Source organism: Homarus americanus, unplaced genomic scaffold, assembly GCF_018991925.1.
Source record: "Homarus americanus isolate GMGI-L3 unplaced genomic scaffold, GMGI_Hamer_2.0 scaffold36188, whole genome shotgun sequence".
NCBI lineage: Eukaryota > Metazoa > Arthropoda > Malacostraca > Decapoda > Nephropidae > Homarus > Homarus americanus.
The window spans coordinates 55,619-77,331 of record NW_024718183.1 but is presented as its reverse complement, the minus strand read 5'-3'; the positions used below and the strand labels follow the sequence as shown (position 1 = coordinate 77,331).

The 21,713-nt window shown below is 46.0% G+C and overlaps 1 protein-coding gene across 1 annotated transcript in view; it reads right to left on the bottom strand.

The window, feature by feature from the left end:
• The window catches only part of LOC121859232 (CAD protein-like), a gene marked incomplete at its 5' end in the record, with an annotated part of 317,185 nt that extends 296,593 nt beyond the window's left edge, over nt 1-20,592 (bottom strand). The window contains 1 exon segment of the mRNA XM_042355968.1: nt 20,418-20,592. Within this exon segment, the coding sequence (XP_042211902.1) occupies nt 20,418-20,592 (175 nt within the window).
• Nucleotides 20,593-21,713: the final 1,121 nt, after the last annotated feature.

Genomic DNA, 21,713 nt, shown 5'->3' with positions numbered 1-21,713 from the left:
GGTGTGTGTGGGTGGTCGTTGGAGGTGTGTGTGTGTGGGTGGTCGGTTGAGTGGGTGTGGGTGGTCGCTGAGGTGTGTGTGTGTGTGTGGGTGGGTGGTCGTTGAGGGTGTGTGTGTGGGTGGTCGTTGGAGGGTGTGTGTGTGTGTGGGTGGTCGTTGGATGGGTGTGTGTGTGGGTGGTCGTTGAGGGCGGTGTGTGTGTGTGTGGGTGGTCGTTGATGGGTGTGTGTGTGTGGGTGGTCGTTGATGGGTGTGTGCGTGTGTGTGGGTGGTCGTTGTGGAGGGTGTGTGTGTGTGTGGGTGGTCGTTGATGGTGTGTGTGGGTGGTCGTTGATGGGCGTGTGTGTGGGTGGTCGTTGATGCGTGTGTGCGTTGGGTGGTCGTTGGAGGTGGTGTGTGTGTGTGGGTGGTCGCTGGAGGGTGTGTGTGTGTGGGTGGTCGCTGAGGGTGTGTGTGTGGGTGTCGTTGGAGGGTGTGTGTTTGGGTGGTCGTTGAGTGTGTGTGTGTGTGTGGGTGGTCGTTGGATGTGTGTGTGGGTGGTCGTTGAGGGTGTGTGTGTGTGTGGGTGTCGTTGGAGGGTGTGTGTGGGTGGTCGTTGGAGGGTGTGTGTGTGTGGTCGTTGGAGGGTGTGGTGTGTGTGGTCGTTGGAGGGTGTGTTGTGTGTGTGGGTGGTCGCTGGAGTGGTCGGTGTGTGGGTGGTGGAGTGGTTGTGTGTGTGTGTGGGTGGTCGCTGGAGGGTGTGTGTGTGGGTGGTCGTTGGAGGTGTGGGTGTCGCTGGAGGGGTGTGTGTGTGGGTGGTCGTTGAGGGTGTGTGTGTGTGTGGGTATCGCTGGAGGGCGTGTGTGGGTGGTCTGGAGGGCGTGTGTGTGGTGGTCGTTGGAGGGTGTGTGTGTGTGTGTGTGGTGGTTGGTCGTTGATGACGTTTGTGTGTGGGTGGTCGTTGGAGGGGTGTGTGTGGGTGATCGTTGGAGGGAGTGTGGGTGGTCGTTGGAGGATGTGGGTGGGTGGGTGTGTTGAGGGTGTGTGTGTGGGTGGGTGGTCGTTGAGGGTGTGTGGGTGGTCGTTGGAGGTGTGGGTGGGTGGGTGGTCGTTGGAGGTGTGTGGGTGGGGTGGTCGCTGAGGGTGTGTGTGGGTGGGTGGTCGTTGGAGGGTGTGTGTGGGTGGGTGGTCGCTGAGGGTGTGTGTGGGTGGGTGGTCATTGGAGGTGTGTGTGTGGTTGGTCGTTGAGGGTGTGTGTGTGTGTGGGTGTGGGTCGTTGGAGGGTGTGTGTGGGTGGTCGTTGGAGGGGGTGTGGGTGGTCGTTGGAGGGTGTGTGTGTGGGTGGTCGTTGGAGGGGTGTGTGTGTGGGTGGTCGTTGAGTGGTGTGTGTGTGTGGGGTATCGTTGGAGGGTGTGTGTGTGTGTGGGTGGTCGTTGATGGCGTGTGTGTGGGGTGGTCGTTGGAGGGTGTGTGTGTGGTGGTCGTTGGAGGTGTGTGTGGGTGGTCGTTGGAGGTGTGTGGGTGGTCGTTGGAGGGTGTGTGTGGGTGGTTGCTGGAGGTGTGGGTGGTCGTTGGAGGTGTGTGTGGTGGTCGCTGGAGTGGTGTGGGTGGTCGTTGGAGGGTGTGGGTGTCGTTGAGGGTGTGTGTGTGTGGTCGTTGAGGGTGTGTGTGGTGGTCGCTGGAGGGTGTGTGTGTGTGTGGGTGGTCGTTGAGTGTGTGTGTGGGTGGTCGTTGGAGGTGTGTGTGTGTGTGGGTGGTCGTTGGAGGTGTGTGTGTGTGGGTGGTCGTTGGAGGTGTGTGTGTTTGGATGGTCGTTGGAGTGTGTGTGTGGATGGTCGTTGGAGGGTGTGTGTGGGTGGTCGTTGAGGCGTGTGGGTGGTCTGGAGGGTGTGGGTGGTCGCTGAGGGTGGTGTGTGTGTGTGTGGGTGGTCGTTGAGGGTGTGTGTGGGTATCGTTGAGGGGTGTGTGGTGTCGCTGGAGGGGTGTGGGTGGTCGTTGAGTGGTGTGGTGGGTGGTCGTTGAGGGTGTGTGTGGGTGGTCGTTGAGGGTGTGGGTGGTCGTTGGAGGTGTGTGTGGGTGGTCGCTGGAGGGTGTGGTGTGGGTGGTCGCTGGAGGGTGTGGTGTGGGTGGTCGTTGGAGGGTGGGTGGGTGGTCGCTGGAGTGGTGTGTGTGGGTGGGTGGTCGTTGGAGGGTGGGTGGTCGTTGGAGGGTGTGGGTGGTCATTGAGGTGTGTGGGTGGTCGTTGGAGGGTGTGTGTGTGTGGGTGGTCGTTGGAGGGTGTGTGTGTGGGTGGTCGTTGGAGGTGTGTGTGTGTGGGTGGTCGTTGGAGGGTGTGTGTGGGTGGTCTTGGAGGGTGTGGGTGGTCGTTGATGGGTGGTGTGGGTGGTCGTTGGAGTGGGTGTGTGTGGGGTGGTCGTTGATGTGTGTGGGTGGTCGTTGAGGGGTGTGTGTGGTGGGTGGTCGTGAAGGTGTGGTGTGTGGGTACGTTGGAGGTGTGTGTGTGGGGTGGTCGTTGATGGTGGTGTGGGTGGTCGTTGGATGTGGTGTGTGTGGGTGGTCGTTGAGGTGTGTGTGTGGTCGTTGGAGGTGGTGTGTGTGGGTGGTCGTTGGAGGGTGTGTGTGTGGGTGGTCGTTGGAGGTGTGTGTGTGTGGGTGGTCGTTGAGGTGGTTGTGTGTGTGGGTGGTCGTTGAGGTGTGTGTGTGTGTGGGTATCGTTGAGGGTGTGTGTGTGTGTGTGGGTCGTTGAGGGTGTGTGGTCGTTGAGGTGTGTGTGTGTGTGGGTTCGTTGGAGGTGGTGTGTGGTGGTCGTTGGAGGGTGTGTGTGTGGGTGGTCGTTGGGATGTTTGTTGTGTGTGTGGGTGGTCGTTGGAGGTTGTGTGTGTGGGTGGTCGTTGGAGGGTGTGTGTGGGTGTGGTCGTTGGGGTGTGTGTGTGTGTGTGTGGGTGGTTGGGGTGTGTGTGTGTGGGTGGTCGTTGGAGGGTGTGTGTGTGGTCGTTGGATGTATGTGTGTGGGTGGTCGTTGGAGGGTGTGTGTGTGGTTGGTCGTTGGAGGATGTTGTGTGTGTGTGTGGGTTGGTCGTTGGAGGAGTGTGGGTGGTCGTTGGAGGATGTGGGTGGGTGGTGGTCGTTGGAGGTTGTGTGGGTGGGTGGTCGTTGGAGGGTGTGTGGGTGGTCGTTGGAGGGTGTGGGTGGGTGGTGGTCGTTGGAGGTGTGTGTGGGTGGGTGGTCGTTGGAGGGTGTGTGTGTGGGTGGGTGGTCGTTGGAGGTGTGTGTGTGGGTGGGTGGTGGTTGGAGGTGTGTGTGTGGGTGGTCGTTGGAGGTTGTGTGTGGTTGGTCGTTGGAGGTGTGTGTGTGTGTGTGTGGGTGGTCGTTGGAGGGTGTGGGTGGTCGTTGGAGGTGTGTGTGTGTGTGGGTGGTCGTTGGAGGGGTGTGTGTGTGTGTGTGTGTGGGTGGTCGTTGGAGGGTGTGTGTGTGTGTGTGGGGTTGGTTGGGTGTGTGTGTGTGTGGGTGGTCGTTGGAGGTTGTGTGTGTGTGGGTGGTCGTTGGAGGTGTGTGTGTGTGGGTGGTCGTTTGGAGGTGTGTGTGTGTGGGTGGTCGTTGGGGGTGTGTGTGTGTGTGTCATTGGGCGTGTGTGTGTGTGTGTGTGGATGGTCGTTGGGGTGTGTGTGTTGGGTGGTCGTTGGAGGGTGTGGTGGTGTTGGAGGGTGTGGTGTGTGTGTGTGGGTGGTCGTTGGAGGGTGTGGGTGGTCGTTGGAGGGTGTGTGTGTGTGGTTGGTTGGGTCGTTGGAGGGGTGTTGTGTGGGTGGTCGTTGGAGGGTTTTGTGTGTGGGTGGTCGTTGGAGGTGTGTGTGTGTGTGGGTGGTCGTTGGAAGGTGTGTGTGTGGGTGGTGGGTGTGGGTGGTCGTTGGAGGGTGTGTGTGTGGGTGGTCGTTTGAGAGGTGTGTGTGGTTGGTGGTCGTTGGAGGTGTGTGTGTGTGGTCGTTGGAGGGTGTGTGTGTGGTCGTTGGGTGTGTGTGTGTGGGGTGGTCGTTGGAGGGTGTGTGTGTGTGGGTGGTCGTTGGAGGTGTGTGTGTGTGTGTGGGTGGTCGTTGGAGGGTGGTGTTGGGGTGTGTGGGTGGTCGTTAGGTGTGTGTGTGTGTGTGTGGGTGGGAGGTGTTTGTGTGTGGTGGGTGGTCGTTGGAGGTGTGTGTGTGTGGGTGGTCGTTGGAGGGTGTGTGTGGTCGTTGGGTGTGTGTGTGTTTGTCGTTGGAGGTGTGTTGGGTCGTTGGAGGTGTGTGTGTGGAGGGTGTGTGTGTGTGGGTGGTCGTTGGAGGTGTGTGTGTGTGTGTGTGTGTGTGTGTGTGGGTCGTTGGAGGGTGTGTGTGTGGGTGGTGGGAGGTGTGTGTGTGTGTGGGTGGTCGTTGGAGGTGTGTGTGTGTGGGTGGTCGTTGGAGGGTGTGTGTGTGGGTGGTCGTTGGAGGGTGTGTGTGTGTGTGTGTGGTGGTCGTTGGAGGGTGTGTGTGTGTGGTCGTTGGAGGGTGTGTGTGTGTGTGGGTCGTTTGGAGGGTGTGTGTGTGGGTCGTTGGGGATGTGTGTGTGTGTGTGTGTGGGTGGTCGTTGGAGGTTGTGTGTGTGTGTGGGTTAGTTGGGGTGTGTGTCGTTGGAGGGTGTGTTTGTGTGTGTGTGTGGTCGTTGGAGGTTGTTGTGTGTGTGGGTGGTCGTTGGAGTGTGTGGGTGGTCGTTGTTGGAGGATGTTTGTGTGTGTGTGGGTGGTCGTTGGGTGTGTGTGTGTGGGTGGTCGTTGGAGGTGTGTGTGTGTGTGGGTGGTCGTTGGAGGTGTGTGTGTGGTCGTTGGAGTGTGTGGTCGTTGGGTGTGTGTGTGGAGGGTGTGTGTGTCGTTGGAGGGTTGGGTGTTTGTGTGTGTGTGGGTGTGTGTGGGTGGTCTGAGGATGTGTGTGGGTGGGTGGTCGTTGGAGGGTGTGTGTGGTGGGTGGTCGTTGGAGGTGTGTGGTGTGGTTGGGTGGGTGGTCGTTGGAGGTGTGTGGGTGGGGTGGTCGTTGGAGTTTGTGGTTGGAGGTGTGGGTGGGTGGTCGTTGGAGGGTGTGGTTGGAGGGTGTGTGTTGGAGGTGTGTGTGTGGTCGTTGGAGTGTGGGTGGTCGTTGGAGGTGTGGGTGTGTGTGGGTGGTCGTTGGAGGTGTGTGTGTGGTCGTTGGAGGTGTGTGTGTGTGTGTGGAGGTGTGTGTTGGGGTGTGTGTGGTGGTCGTTGGAGGGTGTGTGTGTGTGGGTTGGTCGTTGGAGGGTGTGTGTGGGTGGTCGTTGGAGGTGTGTGTGTGGGTGGTCGTTGGAGGGTGTGTGTGTGTGGGTGGTCGTTGGAGGGGTGTGTGTGTGTGTGTGTGTGGGTGGTCGTTGGAGGTGTGTGTGTGTGTGGGTGGTCGTTGGAGGGTGTGTGTGGATGGTTGGAGGTTGTGTGTGTGTGTTGGTTGGAGGTTGTTGTGTGGGTGGTCGTTGGAGGTTGTGTGTGTGTGGGTGGTCGTTGGAGGGTGTGTGTGTGTGTGGGTGGTCGTTGGAGGGTGTGTGTGTGGTGGTCGTTGGAGGTGTGTGTGGGTGGTCGTTGGAGGGTGTGTGTGTGTGTGGTGGTCGTTGGAGGTGTGTGTGTGGGTGGTCGTTGGAGGGTGTGTGTGTGGGTGGTCGTTGGAGGGTGTGTGTGTGTGGTGGTTGGAGGGTGTGTGTGTGTTGTCGTTGGAGTTGTTGTGGGTGGTCGTTGGAGGATGTTTGTTGTGGTGGTTTGGAGGGTTTGTGTGTGGGTGGTCGTTGGAGGTGTGTGTGTGTGTGTGGTCGTTGGAGGGTGTGTGTGTGTGTGTGGTCGTTGGAGGGTGTGTTGTGTGTGTGGGTGGTCGTTGGAGGGTGTGTGGGTGGTCGTGGGGTTTTGTGTGTGTGTGTGGGTGGTCGTTGGAGGTGTGTGTGTGTGGGTGGTCGTTGGAGGTGTGTGTGTGTGGGTGGTCGTTGGAGGGTTGGTTGGTGGTCGTTGGAGGTGTGTGTGTGTGGGTTGGTCGTTGGAGGGTGTGTGGGTGGTCGTTGGAGGGTGTGTGTGTGTGGGTGGTCGTTGGAGATGTGTGTGTGTGTGGGTGGTCGTTGGAGGGTGTGTGTGTGTGTGGTTGGTGGTTGGGGATGTTTGTGTGTGTGGGTGATCGTTGGAGGAGTGTGGGTGGTCGTTGGAGGTGTGTGTGGGTGGGTGGTCGTTGGAGAGGTGTGTGTGGGTGGGTGGTCGTTGGAGGGTGTGTGGGTGGTCGTTGGAGGGTGTGTGTGGGTGGGTGGTCGTTGGAGGGTGTGTGTGGGTGGGTGGTCGTTGGAGGGTGTGTGTGGGTGGGTGGTCGTTGGAGGGTGTGTGTGGGTGGGTGGTCGTTGGAGGGTGTGTGTGGTGGGTGGTCTTGGAGGGTGTGTGTGTGGTTGGTCGTTGGAGGGTGTGTGTGTGTGTGGGTGGTCGTTGGAGGGTGTGGGTGGTCGTTGGAGGGTGTGTAGGTGTCGTTGGAGGGTGTGTGTGTGGTGGTCGTTGGAGGGTGTGTGTGTGTGTGTGGTGGTCGTTGGAGGGTGTGTGTGTGTGTGTGGGTGGTCGTTGGAGAGGTGTTGTGGGTGGTCGTTGGAGGTGTGTGTGGGTGGTCGTTGGAGTTGTGTGTGTGTGGGTGGTCGTTGGAGGGTGTGTGTGGTGTTGGTCGTTGGAGGTGTTGTGTGTGTGTGGGTGGTCGTTGGAGGTGTGTGTGTGTGTGTGGGTGGTCGTTGGAGGGTGTGTGTGTGGTCGTTGGAGGGTTGTGTGTGTGGGTGGTTGGGGTGTGTGTGTGTGTGTGGTCGTTGGAGGTGTGTGTGTGGTCGTTGGAGGGTGTGGGTCGTTGGAGGGTGGTCGTTGGAGGGTGGGTGGGTGGTCGTTGGAGGGTGGTGGGTGGGTGGTCGTTGGAGGGGTGGTGGGTGGTCGTTGGAGGTTGGTGGGTGGGTGGTCGTTGGAGGTGGGTGGGTGGGTGGTCGTTGGAGGTTGGGGTGGGTGGGGTGGGTGGTCGTTGGAGGGTTGCGGGTGGGTGGGTGGTCGTTGGTGGGTGTTGGGGTTGGGTGCGGGTGGTTGGTCGTTAGGTGCAGGTGGGTGGTTGGAGGGTCTTGGTTGGGTGGTCGTTGGAGGTGTTGGGGTGGGTGGTCGTTGGAGGTGTGCGGGTGGTTGGGTGGTCGTTTGGAGGTGGGGTGGGTGGGTGGTCGTTGGAGGTGTGGGTGGGTGGTCGTTGGAGGGTGTGGGTGGGTGGTGGTTGGAGGGTGTGGGTGGTGATTTGGTTTTGTGTGGGTTTTTGTCCTATGGTGATAGCGCAAATAAGTAGAGTCATAATAATTAACCCCCATTGTCAGGATATTATGGCACTGAAAGTTACACAGTATTTCATTTACATTATTTGTTTAGTTCTATGCATAAGGGTAACTCATTCATAAATGTGAGTACAGGCGTGGGAGGCAGTATGTCTGGCCTCACACTGTGTCACATTTGCGTGAGAGAGTATTCAAGCACATTGCATATTTGGTTCTGTACATGAGAACTTGATATAGTTATTAGGGTAAAAAGTGGATACAATCTTAATATGTCGGCTATCTTGCCATTAGAGATGAAGTGTTGTGCCATTTCACACACAGTATGCTTGGACCTGTCCCTAAAACGTTCTATCTTCACACAGTCGAGGACGTATTGTTCAGGTGTGTGGCCATATGTATGGCCACACACTTTACATTTAGTTTTGTTTACATCTGCTTGAGGAACATACTGCCAAAGGTACTTATATCCTAACCTTAATCTAGCAGTTACATCATCTTGTAATCTATTGATCTTGTTACTTCCTCCATATACAGGTTTCACTTGATACATCTCATCATGGTAACCTATGGATCTACTAGTGCCTGTTTGCACTAGTCTACTTGCGTCAAACTCATCAATAAGTTCTTTCCTAATTACAGTTATAAGGGTTCTTTTTGACAGACCCAAATTGTATTCAACGGTGTCTTTGTTAGACGCAAGTTTGGCGAGGGCATCAACTCTGTCATGTTTTATGAGGCCTATGTGAGAGGGGATCCACAACAGTTTGACCCTGACACCCCAGTCAACAAGGCACGCATATTTGTGTCTGGCTTCAGAGACAAGAGCGTGACAACCTGAGTCGAGGGTGCCAAGGGCAAGTAGTGAGGATAGAGAGTCAGTGATGATGAGACTGTCAGTAACAGTGGTTTCAATGAATTTAATAGCTGTGAGTATGGCAACTAATTCAATTTGTAGAGTGGATGCCCAGTTGTTAATTCTAACTCCTTTCTCAATTATATTACTGTCAGGTTGAGTCACAACAAAAGCACTTCCAGCCCTCCCACAGGCGGTGTTAAGAGATCCATCAGTGTAGATGGTCTGTGTGATATTATCATCAATCTGTACAGTGTGTATGTGTTCAAGAGCTCTCAATTTGGCAGTGTGTTGGAGATAAATGCTTTGTATAATTAATTTTTTAGGCGGATACGTCGGTGGCAAGAAGCACTGTTGTGTCTCAACTTTGTACAGGTGGTCTAGTCCAAACATCCTCATATGTGTAGCTGTAGTTTGGATCCATTTAGACTCCGTAGTCCCATGGTTCATACATTCTAGCAATTTTAAGGAAACAATGTTATCAGGATCACCACGCAGAAGCCTCAGGGCTATCATGAGGTTGACTTCAATTATTCTATCTTTAACACTGGGTATACCTAGTTCTTTCCTCATATTAAGTACTTTAGTGCTCATGGGACATCCTAGGATAATTCTGAGGGCTTTATTTTGCATTTTCTCAAGCTTGTCAACGCCTTTCCTGTCACGAATGACCAGGGCTGGTGCGTGGTAATCTATCAAAGATCTTATATAGCCTAGGTACATTGTTTTAACAATTCTAATATTAGCACCAGAGTGCGGGCTGTACCCCGCTACACTTCTAAGAGGTCTCAGTCTGTCAGTACATTGGCAGGTTAGCTGTTGTATGGCAGGTAGGGTACAAGGGACGGAAACACCAAGATATTTAAAAGAAGAACCATAGTCAATAGTGTTGTTACCTATCTTGAACTTGGCGGGGCCACGTTTGCCGTTACCAGCTTGTTTGTTGAACACCTTAGTTTTCTCAGTGGAGATAATAAGACCGAGGTTCTCACAGGCTGCATATACATGGTTCAGGGTGGTTTGCATTTCACGATGAGTTTTAGTATGTATAAGAATATCATCAGCATAGCTGATTGAGATATTGCTGGGGTTGTCTGGTATTAAATTTAATAATGCATTCATAAGAACATTGAACAAAGTGGGGCTAAGTACTCCACCTTGAGGGGTACCAAGTTGCATATCTTTAACTTCACTTTTGTAACCCTGAAACAATGCAGCAGCCCTTCTGTTGGTTAGGTAACCACTTATCCAGTGTAACAGCCTACCTCCTATATCCATTTTGGCTAGTTCGTACAATATCAGTTGCCTATTGGCAATATCAAATGCATCTTTTAGGTCAAGAAATGTGGTGTATCTGTGCCTTTCATCACCATGCACAGTGAGGAATGTGGTGATGCAATTATGTACACCTTTACCATGGGTGAAGCCATTTATGTTAGGAGACATGTGTTCTCTGATTCTATAAGAGTCTGCCAAGAACCATCCTCTCAAAGGTTTTACACAGGCAGCTGGTTAGTGATATGGGACGAAAAGCATCAGGCTGTCCTGGTTTCGGTATTGGTACAACAATACTGCTGGTCCATGATGTGGGTAGTTGGCCCTCGGCATGACTTGTGTTGTACAATACCAACAATGGATTGCCTGGCACGCGCCTTAGTAGTCTAATGATGTTGTAGGTGACTCCGTCCTCTCCAGGGGAAGTAGACCTACCCCTGGCGAGGGCGGCGTCAAGCTCCCACTCAGTATATGGAACATCACACTCATCGTGCTGTTTGCCTAGCATAAAGCTAATAAGATTACTTCTCTCTACAGACTTCGCATCAAGGAGTCCCCGAGTCCTAGCTGGTAACATGTCATAGCTAGACACATGAGCCCACTTTGTTATTAGCTCATTCGACTTTTGCAGAGGGTTTGGATGGGAGACGTGTCTTCTGTTTTTACCTCTGATTATGTTTATGTCTTTCCAGGCTTTGCTGAGGGATGTGTGTTGGTTCAGGCTGTTGACATATGTCTCCCATGCATTTTGTCTGAGTTCGTTTACACGTTCCCTGACAGCAGCAAGGGAAGCTTGATACAATTGTAACATTTGAGGTGTTCTAATTTGTTTGTAACCCTTACCCACCCTCCTGACCCTAGCCCTGAGTTTTTTCAGCTCAGGGTCATTATAGCACTGCTGTTGCCTGTTCCCATTATGCTGACCACGTTTTCTCCTTTTTTTGGTGGAGGCATTGTTGGTGAAGTATACATAAGTCCTATCTATCAGATCGTCATGGAAACTTTGGTAGTTGTCAGGCTTGTAGTCCTTGTACCAGTCATGGATGAAGTCTATGAACTGGCTTTCATGTTCTTGCTTGACTGATTCTAAGTCTGTTGAGTTTACCACCAGTGGGGGTGTCATTGGCTACATGTATACTAGCTTGGATTGGGCTGTGGTTCAGACATAAGATCAGTGACAACATTAGAGCTATGAGTTGTGGGTGGGTGGTCATTGGAGGGTGTATGCATGATGTGTGGGTGTTGTTGGTGTGTGTTCAAGTGATGACTTCAAATGTTGACAGAAGCAAACCTTTTTGGGGGGTACAGGTATTAATAAGCACAGATTATTACAGTAACTTATCTTTACAAATTAATGATAAACAAATAAACAATATTATATCAGGATTGAATCCGTACAGTAGACAAACAATGAGGCGACCCTTTGGGGGAGAGGGTTGGCATGGCTACTTTTACCCTCCAATGGACCCTTCTCGCTCTGGCTGGGAGGAGGAGGGGAGGTGGGGTGTCACAGCCAGTAGGGGAGATTAATGCTTACTCAAGGATTATGAAAAGCAGGGGTTTAATATTTTCTCTTATAAAATGTCACTGACTTGACTTGGGAGAATATAATTTGCATTGCTGGAATTCTTGTAAGATAGCGAATAATTTGAGTATAAACATCCCATAGTTTGCACCCGACAATAATTTTAGTAATTAACTTGGTACAATTGAGTACAGGTTGTTATAATTTATGTGGTTGCAGTTTCAAAGCTTCGTAACATCACTAATGTATAATGCGTCTCCATATGCCCTGGTTTATTCATTGATCAGTTGTCTAAGTGCAAAAGTAGCCCTGTCGAGGCATCTTGTATCAATTAATTGTAAAATAGAAATTATAAAGTAAAAAGTTATAAGACAATGGTTTAGTGGTGCTGTTAATGTGTGTGCTGTGTAAGTGTCTTGGCATGTCACCTCACCACCTAACTCCAGAACAAATTCATCAACTTCTTCAAATCCTACTATGTGCTTGGGAAGCTCAAAAAACACACACACTACTGTACTACTACTACTTTGCTGTCACTCGGAATCGAGAATGACGATCATCCAACTATGACACGAGTTATTAGGGATGTCACCTAATTCGTTGCACATGTGGAATGCTGCATCTAGTGCGGGAGGGGTAGTGGCAGAGTCTTTCCAGCGTTGGCGCTTGTCTGCCTTGGTTTGCAGTCGGGCTAACTCGAAAGTATTGACACAAGCATCCAGTGAGGGTCTTGCTGTGTGACTGCATGGAGACGAATTAAGAGATCAGCTGTTGAGGAGCTTATAGCTTGGCAACACTGGTGCCTGTTACACTTCTTTGACTCCATCTCTCTAATCACCCACACCTTTCTGCTTTCTCGCTCCATATGTAATGTAATGTTGAAGGGATACAACTTTACTCATTTATATTTATACTTATAACAATCTCCCTAAAACTACTTTAACTTACATGTTTATTCAAGACATCTTCAGGTCATGAGACCCACTAATCCCCACCCAAGAAAGGGTGACCTGACATTCCATCAGAAGGTCAATAATATGAGACGACTGATTCCCCATCCTACCTCCACCTGACATTGAGTCAGGTCAGGTCCCTCCCAAATAATTCTTTAACTTTCATCTTTATCCAAGACATTTCTCTTATGTACAAAAGATTCATTATTGTTTATTACTAGAAGTCTTTTTGATTGAATTAATGTTTGTGTGTGCAAAATGAGCAACACAATTCAATAATAATACGTAGAATATTAAAACACGAGGAAATGAGACAGCATTGTTTCGTTGATTACACAACCAGTGACTGACTGGTTCTATATATAAAACTGAAGAAAATAAGTCCCTGGTTGTAGCTGTAGTAAAATTAATATGGTTGCTTTAAGTACTGTAATGTTATTTAATATTAATAAATGGAACAATAGAAGTAGCTAACGATAATGGTAAAGAAAAAAGAGAGATCGCGTATGTACAGTAAGTGCACACACGTAAAAACATATCGTCTCTTCGGGCAGTGGATAGTTCACCATCCCTGGACTGAAGTACTTAGCGTGGATGACGTGGAAACCAAATGGATAAATTATACCAACACCACCACGGAAGCTCACCACCACTTCTTCCCCGAGAAGTCCGTCAGATCTCACCCAGCTGACTTGCCCTGGATCACACCTCGGATCCAAAGACTTATGCAACAGAGACAGAGCCTTTCATCTCAATGACCACATCCGCTACAGGTCCCTTCGCAACCGAGTCATCCGCGAAATACGCACTGCAAAGAAGTCCCACTACCCAACCAAATTACAACACCTGAAGCAGACCAACATCAGGCAATGGTATGGTAAGCTTAAAGAACTCTGTGGACTAAACAATAAGACACACCCCCTCCCCTTCCTTAGCCATCTCACTAATGTTGACGCAGCTGAGCAAACAAATAACCATTTCGCTACTATATGCCAGACGCTCCCCCGGCTTGACACAACCACTCTCCCTGCTTACCTACCAGCCCCCCTTCCCACTGACTTAGTAGAAGAATTTGAAGTAGCAAAACGCCTGGACAAACTAAAATTAAAACGCTCTACCACCCCCATTGACTTACCAATGAAACTCTTCAAGGAGTTCTCCCCGGAGCTTGCTAAACCCCTGTGCTCCATCATCAATGCTTCTCTCAGTCAAGCCAGATGCCCAGCTGACTGGAAGACCACTTATGTATCACCAGTGCCCAAGTCAACCAGCCCACAATCCTTAAATCAGCTACAACCTATTGCAATCACCCCAATACCCAGCCTAATCTGTGAAAGTTTTGTGTTCGACTGGGCTTATGCTGATATTGCAGGAGTCATAGACCCTCAGCAATTTGGCAACATGAAAACTTCCTCCACCACTCACTGTCTTGTCAGCTTTCTTGATTACATATACCGCCATCTCGAGAAACGAAAAACGTCTGTAGCTGTCGCCTTCATTGATTTCACTAAAACATTCGACCTAGTCGACCACAATATAATCATCAACAAAGTTATTGACTTCGGGCTTCGGAGAAGTCTTATACCATGGCTTACAGACTTCCTCAGTGACCGACGCCAAGCTGTATGCTTCCGAGGGGCTGTCTCCACCTTTCAGTCACTCACCTGTGGCGTCCCCCAAGGCACCAAGATGGGACCACTCTGCTTCCTTATGCTCATCAATGATGCCCTAAGAGAAACCCCTGCTCGCTGGAAATATGTCGACGACTCCACCATTGGGATCAGCGTCAACAATTCTCCTCCCAACTATATCGCCCTTCAGGATTTTTTGAACAGTCTCCAAAACTGGGCCACCAACAACCATGTCACCATCAACCATACCAAGACCATGGTTATGCACATCAACCTCTCCTCCGACATTGTCCCACCTCCTTCCATTACTCTAAGTCCGAACACACTCCAGGTTGTAGATTCCACGAAGCTCCTCGGCGTCACCATAGACAACAAACTAAATTGGAAACCACACGTCAGTGAAGTTGTCAAATCCTCCAGTTTCCGTCTCCACCTCCTCCGCCAACTCAAGTCCCTCGGAGTTCCTGCACCTGAGCTCCTTAGTGTTTACACAACATTCATACTTCCCAAGCTCACCTATGCCTCCCCCACCTGGTCTTCCTCCCTAAATGCCACACAACGTAAACACCTAGAAAAAGTGCAAAAGAGGGCATGCAAGATTATTCTCTTCCCTTCCTACTCCACATATCAAGAAGCGCTCAACACACTGACCCTTTCGACTCTCACTGACCATCACCACGACCTCATTTGCAAATTTGGTAAGAAGCTTCTACACCAGCTCCTACTACCTCCTGAGATCCCTAGCCCGAGAATTGCTGTTCGACACCACAACCGCATCCAGCCCATACGTGCACGAACTGATCGCTATAAGAACAGCCCAGTCCCAACCATTGTAAAAATTATCAATAACTTGTAATAAACCAGTGTATTCACTCCCAGTAAACACTACTCCTTGCACTGTCACTATGTTGAAATGAACTGTAGTTTGAGCTTTTCCCCATCTAGTTATTATATATCTTATTTGTATCACTTATGTTACTTGTATATTATTTGTAATTCGAAACCCATTCCCCAAATATGTAACTGTATATTTTCAGCCTTCTGGCTGCCAAGCTCTTTCAATAAACCGTTAATTATTATTATTATTATTATTATTCATTACTTTACATAAGAATATGAAAGCAACACTTATTTACTGTTCATATATATTTTAATTAATGTTTCTGAATTTGTTTTTATTGAATTAATGTTTGTGTGTGCAAAATTAATAATACAATTTATTAATAATACGTGACTGATTGGTTCTACATATAAAACTGAAGAAAATAAGACCCTGATTGTAGTTGTAGTAAAATTAATGTAAAAAAATTAATATGGTTGTTTGAAGTACCTGTAATGTTATTTAATGTTAATAAGTGGAACAATATAAGTAGCAAACCATTAATGGTAAAAAAAAAAGTGAGACTGCGTGTATGTAAGCGCGCACATGTGAAAACATATCGTCATGACTCTACATAAGAATATGAAAGCAACACTTATTTACTGCTCATATATATTGAAGGGTTAAATGTTGTACTCTGTATAGACAAGCAGAGAGAGCAGCCGAACTGCCGGATGTAAACAAACCTTAATTTCCCGCGGCTTTGTTGTTGTTTTTTTACGGGGATTAGCCCACCCGGGCATAGGTCACTGACCCACATTGGGGCCTGAGGGGCAAAAATTTAATACTCCTGTAATAATAATAATTCAGATTAAGAAAAAAAAAAAAGCTGCCTATCTACCTATTGGACAAACTAAAATCGTTCCGGACCATGGGAGTTTCCGGACCACAGAATGCCGGACTAGAGAGGTACAACCTGCACTACCACCTGGGAAGATAATTGAAGCATAATTTGTTTAATGGTAGACCCTGCTGCCATATGGCATCACAAAAATTGTGACCAAGTCCCAGGTTGCTGATCTACTTTCTTCCTCATTGACACACAATTGCAGGGTTTCAATTGTTTCTCTTACTTTGACAGGACAACATAATATTATATACTGTACGAGTATATCGTTTCTCACTCTTGATGGTTTATTTTTCTTCATTTTTGTATTTATTTATAGTTACCTTATTATTATATTACAGTACTATCATTATTATTTTTTCTATTATACTTTATTTATCTCATTAATAATTATTATTGCCTGTATTATTTTCATCATCATCATCATTATTATATTCCCCCCCCCCAGCTGCAATGTGGCTCAGTACCCTATGCCTGAGTGGGCTAATCCATGTAAAAAAAAAAAAAAAAAAAAAAAAAAAAAATCTAGTAGAGGTAACCCTCGCTATATGAGTGGGTTAGGGTCTTTGAAACCACTTGTTAAAGGATTTCAATATTCATATACCAAACCTAACATACAGAAAAAATGGGGTTTGGTTCACAATTGGAAAAAAATCTAACTACAGGTTGTACCTCTCTAGTCCGGCAACCTCGGGACCTGACCAGTGCCGGACCATGGAAATTCACCCTTTTCCTGGATAGATAGTGACTTGTGCATACACTTGGAAGCACTAGCACCACTTTCACTGCTTCGTGGTCTCTTTGAAGACATATTGAAGGGTTAAATGTTGTACAGTAGGTTCTCAAATTTTGCGAGTTTTTAATTCGACGTTTTTTATCTGGACAAAAAAAAAACACTGCACAATTTAAAATTTCGACGGCGGAAACTCAAATTTCGACGGGTTTGAGCGGCCCGCCAACGTTCAGACGTGTACAATTGTGTAAACGGCGTCAATTCTCTGTTTACAAAAGATTCATTATTGTTTATTACTGAATGTCTTTTTGATTGAATTAATGTTTATGTGTGCAAAATGAACAATACAATTCATTAATAACACGTAGAATATTAAAACACATGAGGAGACGAGACAGCGTTGTTTTTGTTGTTTACAAAACCAGTGACTGACTGGTTCTACATATAAAACTGAAGAAAATAAGACCCTGGTTGTTGCTGTCGTAAAATTAATATGGTTGTTTTAAGTAATGTTATTTAATGTTAATAAATGGAACAATGGAAGTAGCTAACCATTAATGGCAAAGGAAAAAATTGAGATCGCGTATGTAAGTGCGCACATATGAAAACATATCGTCATTACTCTACATAAGAATATGAACGCAACACTTATTTACTGTTCATATATATTATAATTAATATTTCTGAACTTAAAACAAAAATTCTACCCATCAGTGGTGGTAAAGTTGAAAACATAAAGACAGCCAATGTTGTTGTGTGTGTGTTTTTACTCGGATGACGAAGTTGCCAAGCCATCAGGTTCAACTCTAGCTAAAGCTGTAAAACATAAGAACTTTTCTGTGTTGTTTTTAGTTTTTATTTAACTTTATCTGTGTTATTTTCGTTGGTTTATTAGGATGTTGCTTTATTACAGGTAGTAATTCGCCAAAAAAGTAGGGTAAATAAGGCAAAATTTAGCTAAACATCAAAAGTACCAGATTCAAATAAATTTTTTCCATGGGCAAACTAAAATCGTTCCGGACCACGAGAGTTTACGGACCACAGAATGCCGGACTAGAGAGGTACAATCTATACTGTAATTTACTACCTAATTACAGTGATTTAATACCTTAATACATAAATGTAATTCAGTACTTAATTACCGTACTGCAGTTTAGTTCAGTTCAAATACCAAACAAGAGTAATTTAATACATAATGAATGTAATTTCGTACCCAACTAACTAATTTAGTACCCAACTAATGCAATTTATTACCCAACTAATGCAATTTAGTACCCAACTAATGCAATTTAGTACCCAACTAATGTAATTTAGTACCCAACTAATGTAATTTCGTACCCAACTAATGTAATTTAGTACCCAACTAATGCAATTTAGTACCCAACTAATGCAACTTAGTACCCAACTAATGTAATTTAGTACCCAACTAATTAATTTTGTACCCAACTAATTAATTTAGTACCCAGCTAATGTAATTTAGTATCTAACTACTGTACTTTAGTACCTAATACTGAATACTTATGTACAGTACCGAGAGCCAGAATTAAAGCAGAAAATGACAACTGAATGCAATGAGATTATCACACACATGGTAATGAGAGTTAAAGCCTCGTGTTCACAGACAACCAATACCACCTTCTACTGTATGTGTCTTGAAGTACACACAGTAAAAAAAAATTATCACACGGGGGGGGGGTTCTGCTGACTTTCGTAACGATCCATACATCACCTGATGTGCCGGGAGGGTTGGTATGCGTGCCTGTATGGCAAAGGTTTCCACCTACCTATGGTAGGGCAATATTAGTTACGTCCCACAGGACCGGCATAATATCATCAACACCATTATATTCATTATCTTACACACACATTCCACTATCTCTCGTCCGTGGTGTACAACTTATTACACAACTTGTACTGCACAGTACTGAAAAGTATTGTACTGTACCATAATGTACTATTCTGTACTGTACTGTGCTGTGCTGTGCTGTACTGTACTGAAGTGTTGTACTGCACTATTCTGTTCTGGAATGTACTATACCGCACTATACAGTGAACCCTCGCTTTACGCGGTTTCACTTTACTTTACGCATTTCTACGTTTCTACATTTACGCGGTACCCTGCCAGAACCGCAATTCCCACTTTACGCGGTGCATCTACTCATATACGCGGGTGAAGTATAATTTTTTATTTAGCTCATAAAATTCATACAAATTATCCGGCCAGAATATAATTTACATTGCTGGAATTCTTACAATTTGATGATCATTTTGAATATAAACATCACAGATTTTGCATTAGACATACAAATTTTAGATCTAATGTAAGTATTTTGTTTACTCTGAGTAAATATGTTATCTTTTGTGCAAAATATATAACATATATATTCAAAATATTCCTGGTCTTACAAGGAATCCAGCAATGTCAATTATATTATCCTAACTTTAGTTTGAGGTATTATTTATTACTATACATTAAAATCTAGTGGTTTTCCCCCAAAAATTTCTCAGAGAGGGAAGAGCCAGCAGTGTAGTGTGAGAAGAGGGGGAGGGAGTCGAGTCCATTATTTGAATGGACATTAACTTGGCGACTGTATTTCTCTATTTCTCTTAAGTATTAATTGTGTGCATGTACAGGTTGTACCTCTCTAGTCCGGCATTCTGTGGTCCGGAAACTCCTGTGGTCCGGAACGATTTTAGTTTGTCCAATAGGTAGATAGGCAGTTTTTTTACTTATCTGAATTATTATTATTATTACAGGAGTATTAAATTTTTGCCCCTCAGGCCCCAATGTGGGTCAGTGACCTATGCCCGGGTGGGCTAATCCCCTTAAAAAAAAAAAAAAGCCGCGGGAAATTAAGGTTTGTTTACATCCGGCAGTTCGGCTGCTCTCTCTCTCTCTCTCTCTGCTTGTCTATACAGAGTACAACATTTAACCCTTCAATATATATGAGCAGTAAATAAGTGTTGCTTTCATATTCTTATGTAGAGTAATGACGATATATTTTCACATGTGCGCACTTACATACGAGCAGTCTCACTTTTTTTTTTTACCATTAATGGTTAGCTACTTATATTGTTCCATTTATTAACATTAAATAACATTACAGGTACTTCAAGCAACCATATTCATTTTTTACATTAATTTTACTACAGCTAAACTCAGGGTCTTATTTTCTTCAGTTTTATATGTAGAACCAATCAGTCACTGGTTTCGTAAGCTTTAACATAAACAATGCCGGCAGCCGTCTCGTCTCCTCTAATATTCCACGTATTATTAATGAATTGTATTGTTAATTTTGCACACACGTACATTAATTCAATAAAAACAAATTCAGAAACATTAATTAAAATATATATGAACAGTAAATAAGTGTTGCTTTCATATTCTTATATAAAGTAATGATGATAGGTTTTCACGTGTGCGCATGCGCACTTACATATGCGATCTCTCTATTTCTTTACCATTATCGTTAGCTACTTCTATTGTTCCATTTATTAACATTAAATAACATTACTTAAAACAACCATATTAATTTTACTACAGCTACAACAAAGCCGCAGATGAGCCCAACGAGTCGTTTTATTACAGAATTATAAAGGAAAACGATGGCTTACAATCAGCATTTCCAAATGTAGAAACGGTTTTGAGGATATATCTGGTGTTAATGGTCTCCAATTCTACCGGGGAGCGTTCCTTCACAAAAATTAAACTGATAAAAAAACAGACTGTGGACCACGATGCGCAAGGAGAGAGACTCAATCTGATCCTATGAAGCACCGAGTCAGACAATTTCAAAAGAACTTCCATTTGACAATGCGATACGTTTATTTGCTAGAAAACAATCACGAAAAGTGCATTTGTAAATGTGTCATTATTACTAGATTTTATTGTATCTATTGACCTTGGATATTACCTAGATTTATTTTCAGTTGTCAGCAGGGGGCCCCCCCACTGCTAGGTGTCGACCAGGGACCCCCAACCCCTTAATCTGTCACTGTATTTAATGTTTTGTAAATTCTATTACACGTATACAGTACAGTACTTTGTATGTATACTTTTTGTGTGAGTTGGAACCAATTACCCAATATCTCATTGAAATAATAAATTCAGTTAACGAAATTTTTGGTTAACATCCAACTCTGTGGAACCAATTGTGTTCGTTAATCAAGGGACCACTGTATTGTATTGTACTGGACTGTACTGTCCAGTATTGTACTGTCCATTACTGTCCTACATGGTACTGTCCATTGTACTGTATTGTATGGTACTGTATTATATTGTACTGTACTGTAAACTTTCAGTAAATTATAAGTAATGTTTAGGAATATCTTTCATATAAAAAACACCTAAATTTACCCCAAATTACCAGAACTTGAAGAATAAAGACAAACCTGAATGAGATGATCCACTTGTCACTCACCTGGTCCATTACTCAGGAAGAGTCCGTCATACTGTGTTGGGTCGAGAGGATGGTCCCAAGGTACAACTGTAACACTAGCTTTGCGCTTCATAAGACACCGCAATTGATTAAACTTCAAACCACAGTCAACTGCCACTATACGAACGTCACAGTCTGGGTTAAACGTCCGAGGTTCCTGTACACATATGCAGTATGTTAGTTAAATTCTAGAAGAAGAAGAAGAAGAAGAAGAAGAAGAAGAAGAAGAAGAAGAAGAAGAAGAAGAAGAAGAAGAAGAAGAAGAAGAAGAAGAAGAAGAAGAAGAAGAAGAAGAAGAAGAAGAAGAAAGAAGAAGAAGAAGAAGAAGAAAGAAGAAAGAAGAAGAAGAAGAAGAAGAAAGAAGAAGAAGAAGAAGAAGAAGAAGAAGAAGAAGAAGAAGAAAGAAGAAGAAGAAGAAGAAAGAAAGAAAGAAGAAGAAAGAAAGAAGAAGAAGAAGAAGAAGAAGAAGAAGAAGAAGAAGAAGAAGAAGAAGAAAGAAGAAGAAAAGAAAGAAAGAAAGAAGAGAAGAAGAAAGAAGAAGAAGAAGAAGAAGAAGAAGAAGAAGAAGAAGAAGAAGAAAAGAAGAAGAAGAAGAAGAAGAAGAAGAAGAAGAAGAAGAAGAAGAAGAAGAAGAAAGAAGAAGAAGAAGAAGAAGAAGAAAGAAGAAGAAGAAGAAGAAGAAGAAGAAGAAGAAAGAAGAAGAAGAAGAAGAAGAAGAAAGAAGAAGAAGAAGAAGAAGAAGAAGAAGAAGAAGAAGAAGAAGAAGAAAGGAAGGAAGAAGAAGGAAGAAGAAGGAAGGAAGAAGGAAGGAAGGAAGGAAGGAAGGAAGGAAGGAAGGAAGGAAGGAAGGAAGGGAAAGAAGAAGAAGAAGAAGAAGAAGAAGAAGAAGAAGAAGAAGAAGAAGAAGAAGAAGAAGAAGAGAAGAGAAGAAGAAGAAGAAGAAGAAGAAGAAGAAGAAGAAGAAGGAAAGAAGAAGAAGAAGAAGAAGAAGAAGAAGAAGAAGAAGAAGAAGAAGAAGAAGAAGAAAGAAGAAGAAGAAGAAGAGAAGAAGAAGAAGGAAAGGAAGAAGAAGAAGAAGAAGAAGAAGAAGAAGAAGAAGAAGAAAGAAGAAGAAGAAGAAGAAGAAGAAGAAGAAGAAGAAGAAGAAGGAAGAAGAAGGAAGGAAGGAAGGAAGGAAGGAAGAAGAAGAAGGAAGAAGAAGAGAAGGAAGAAGAAGGAAGGAAGGAAGGAAGGAAGGAAGGAAGGAAGGAAGGAAGGGAAGGGAAGGAAGGGAAGGGA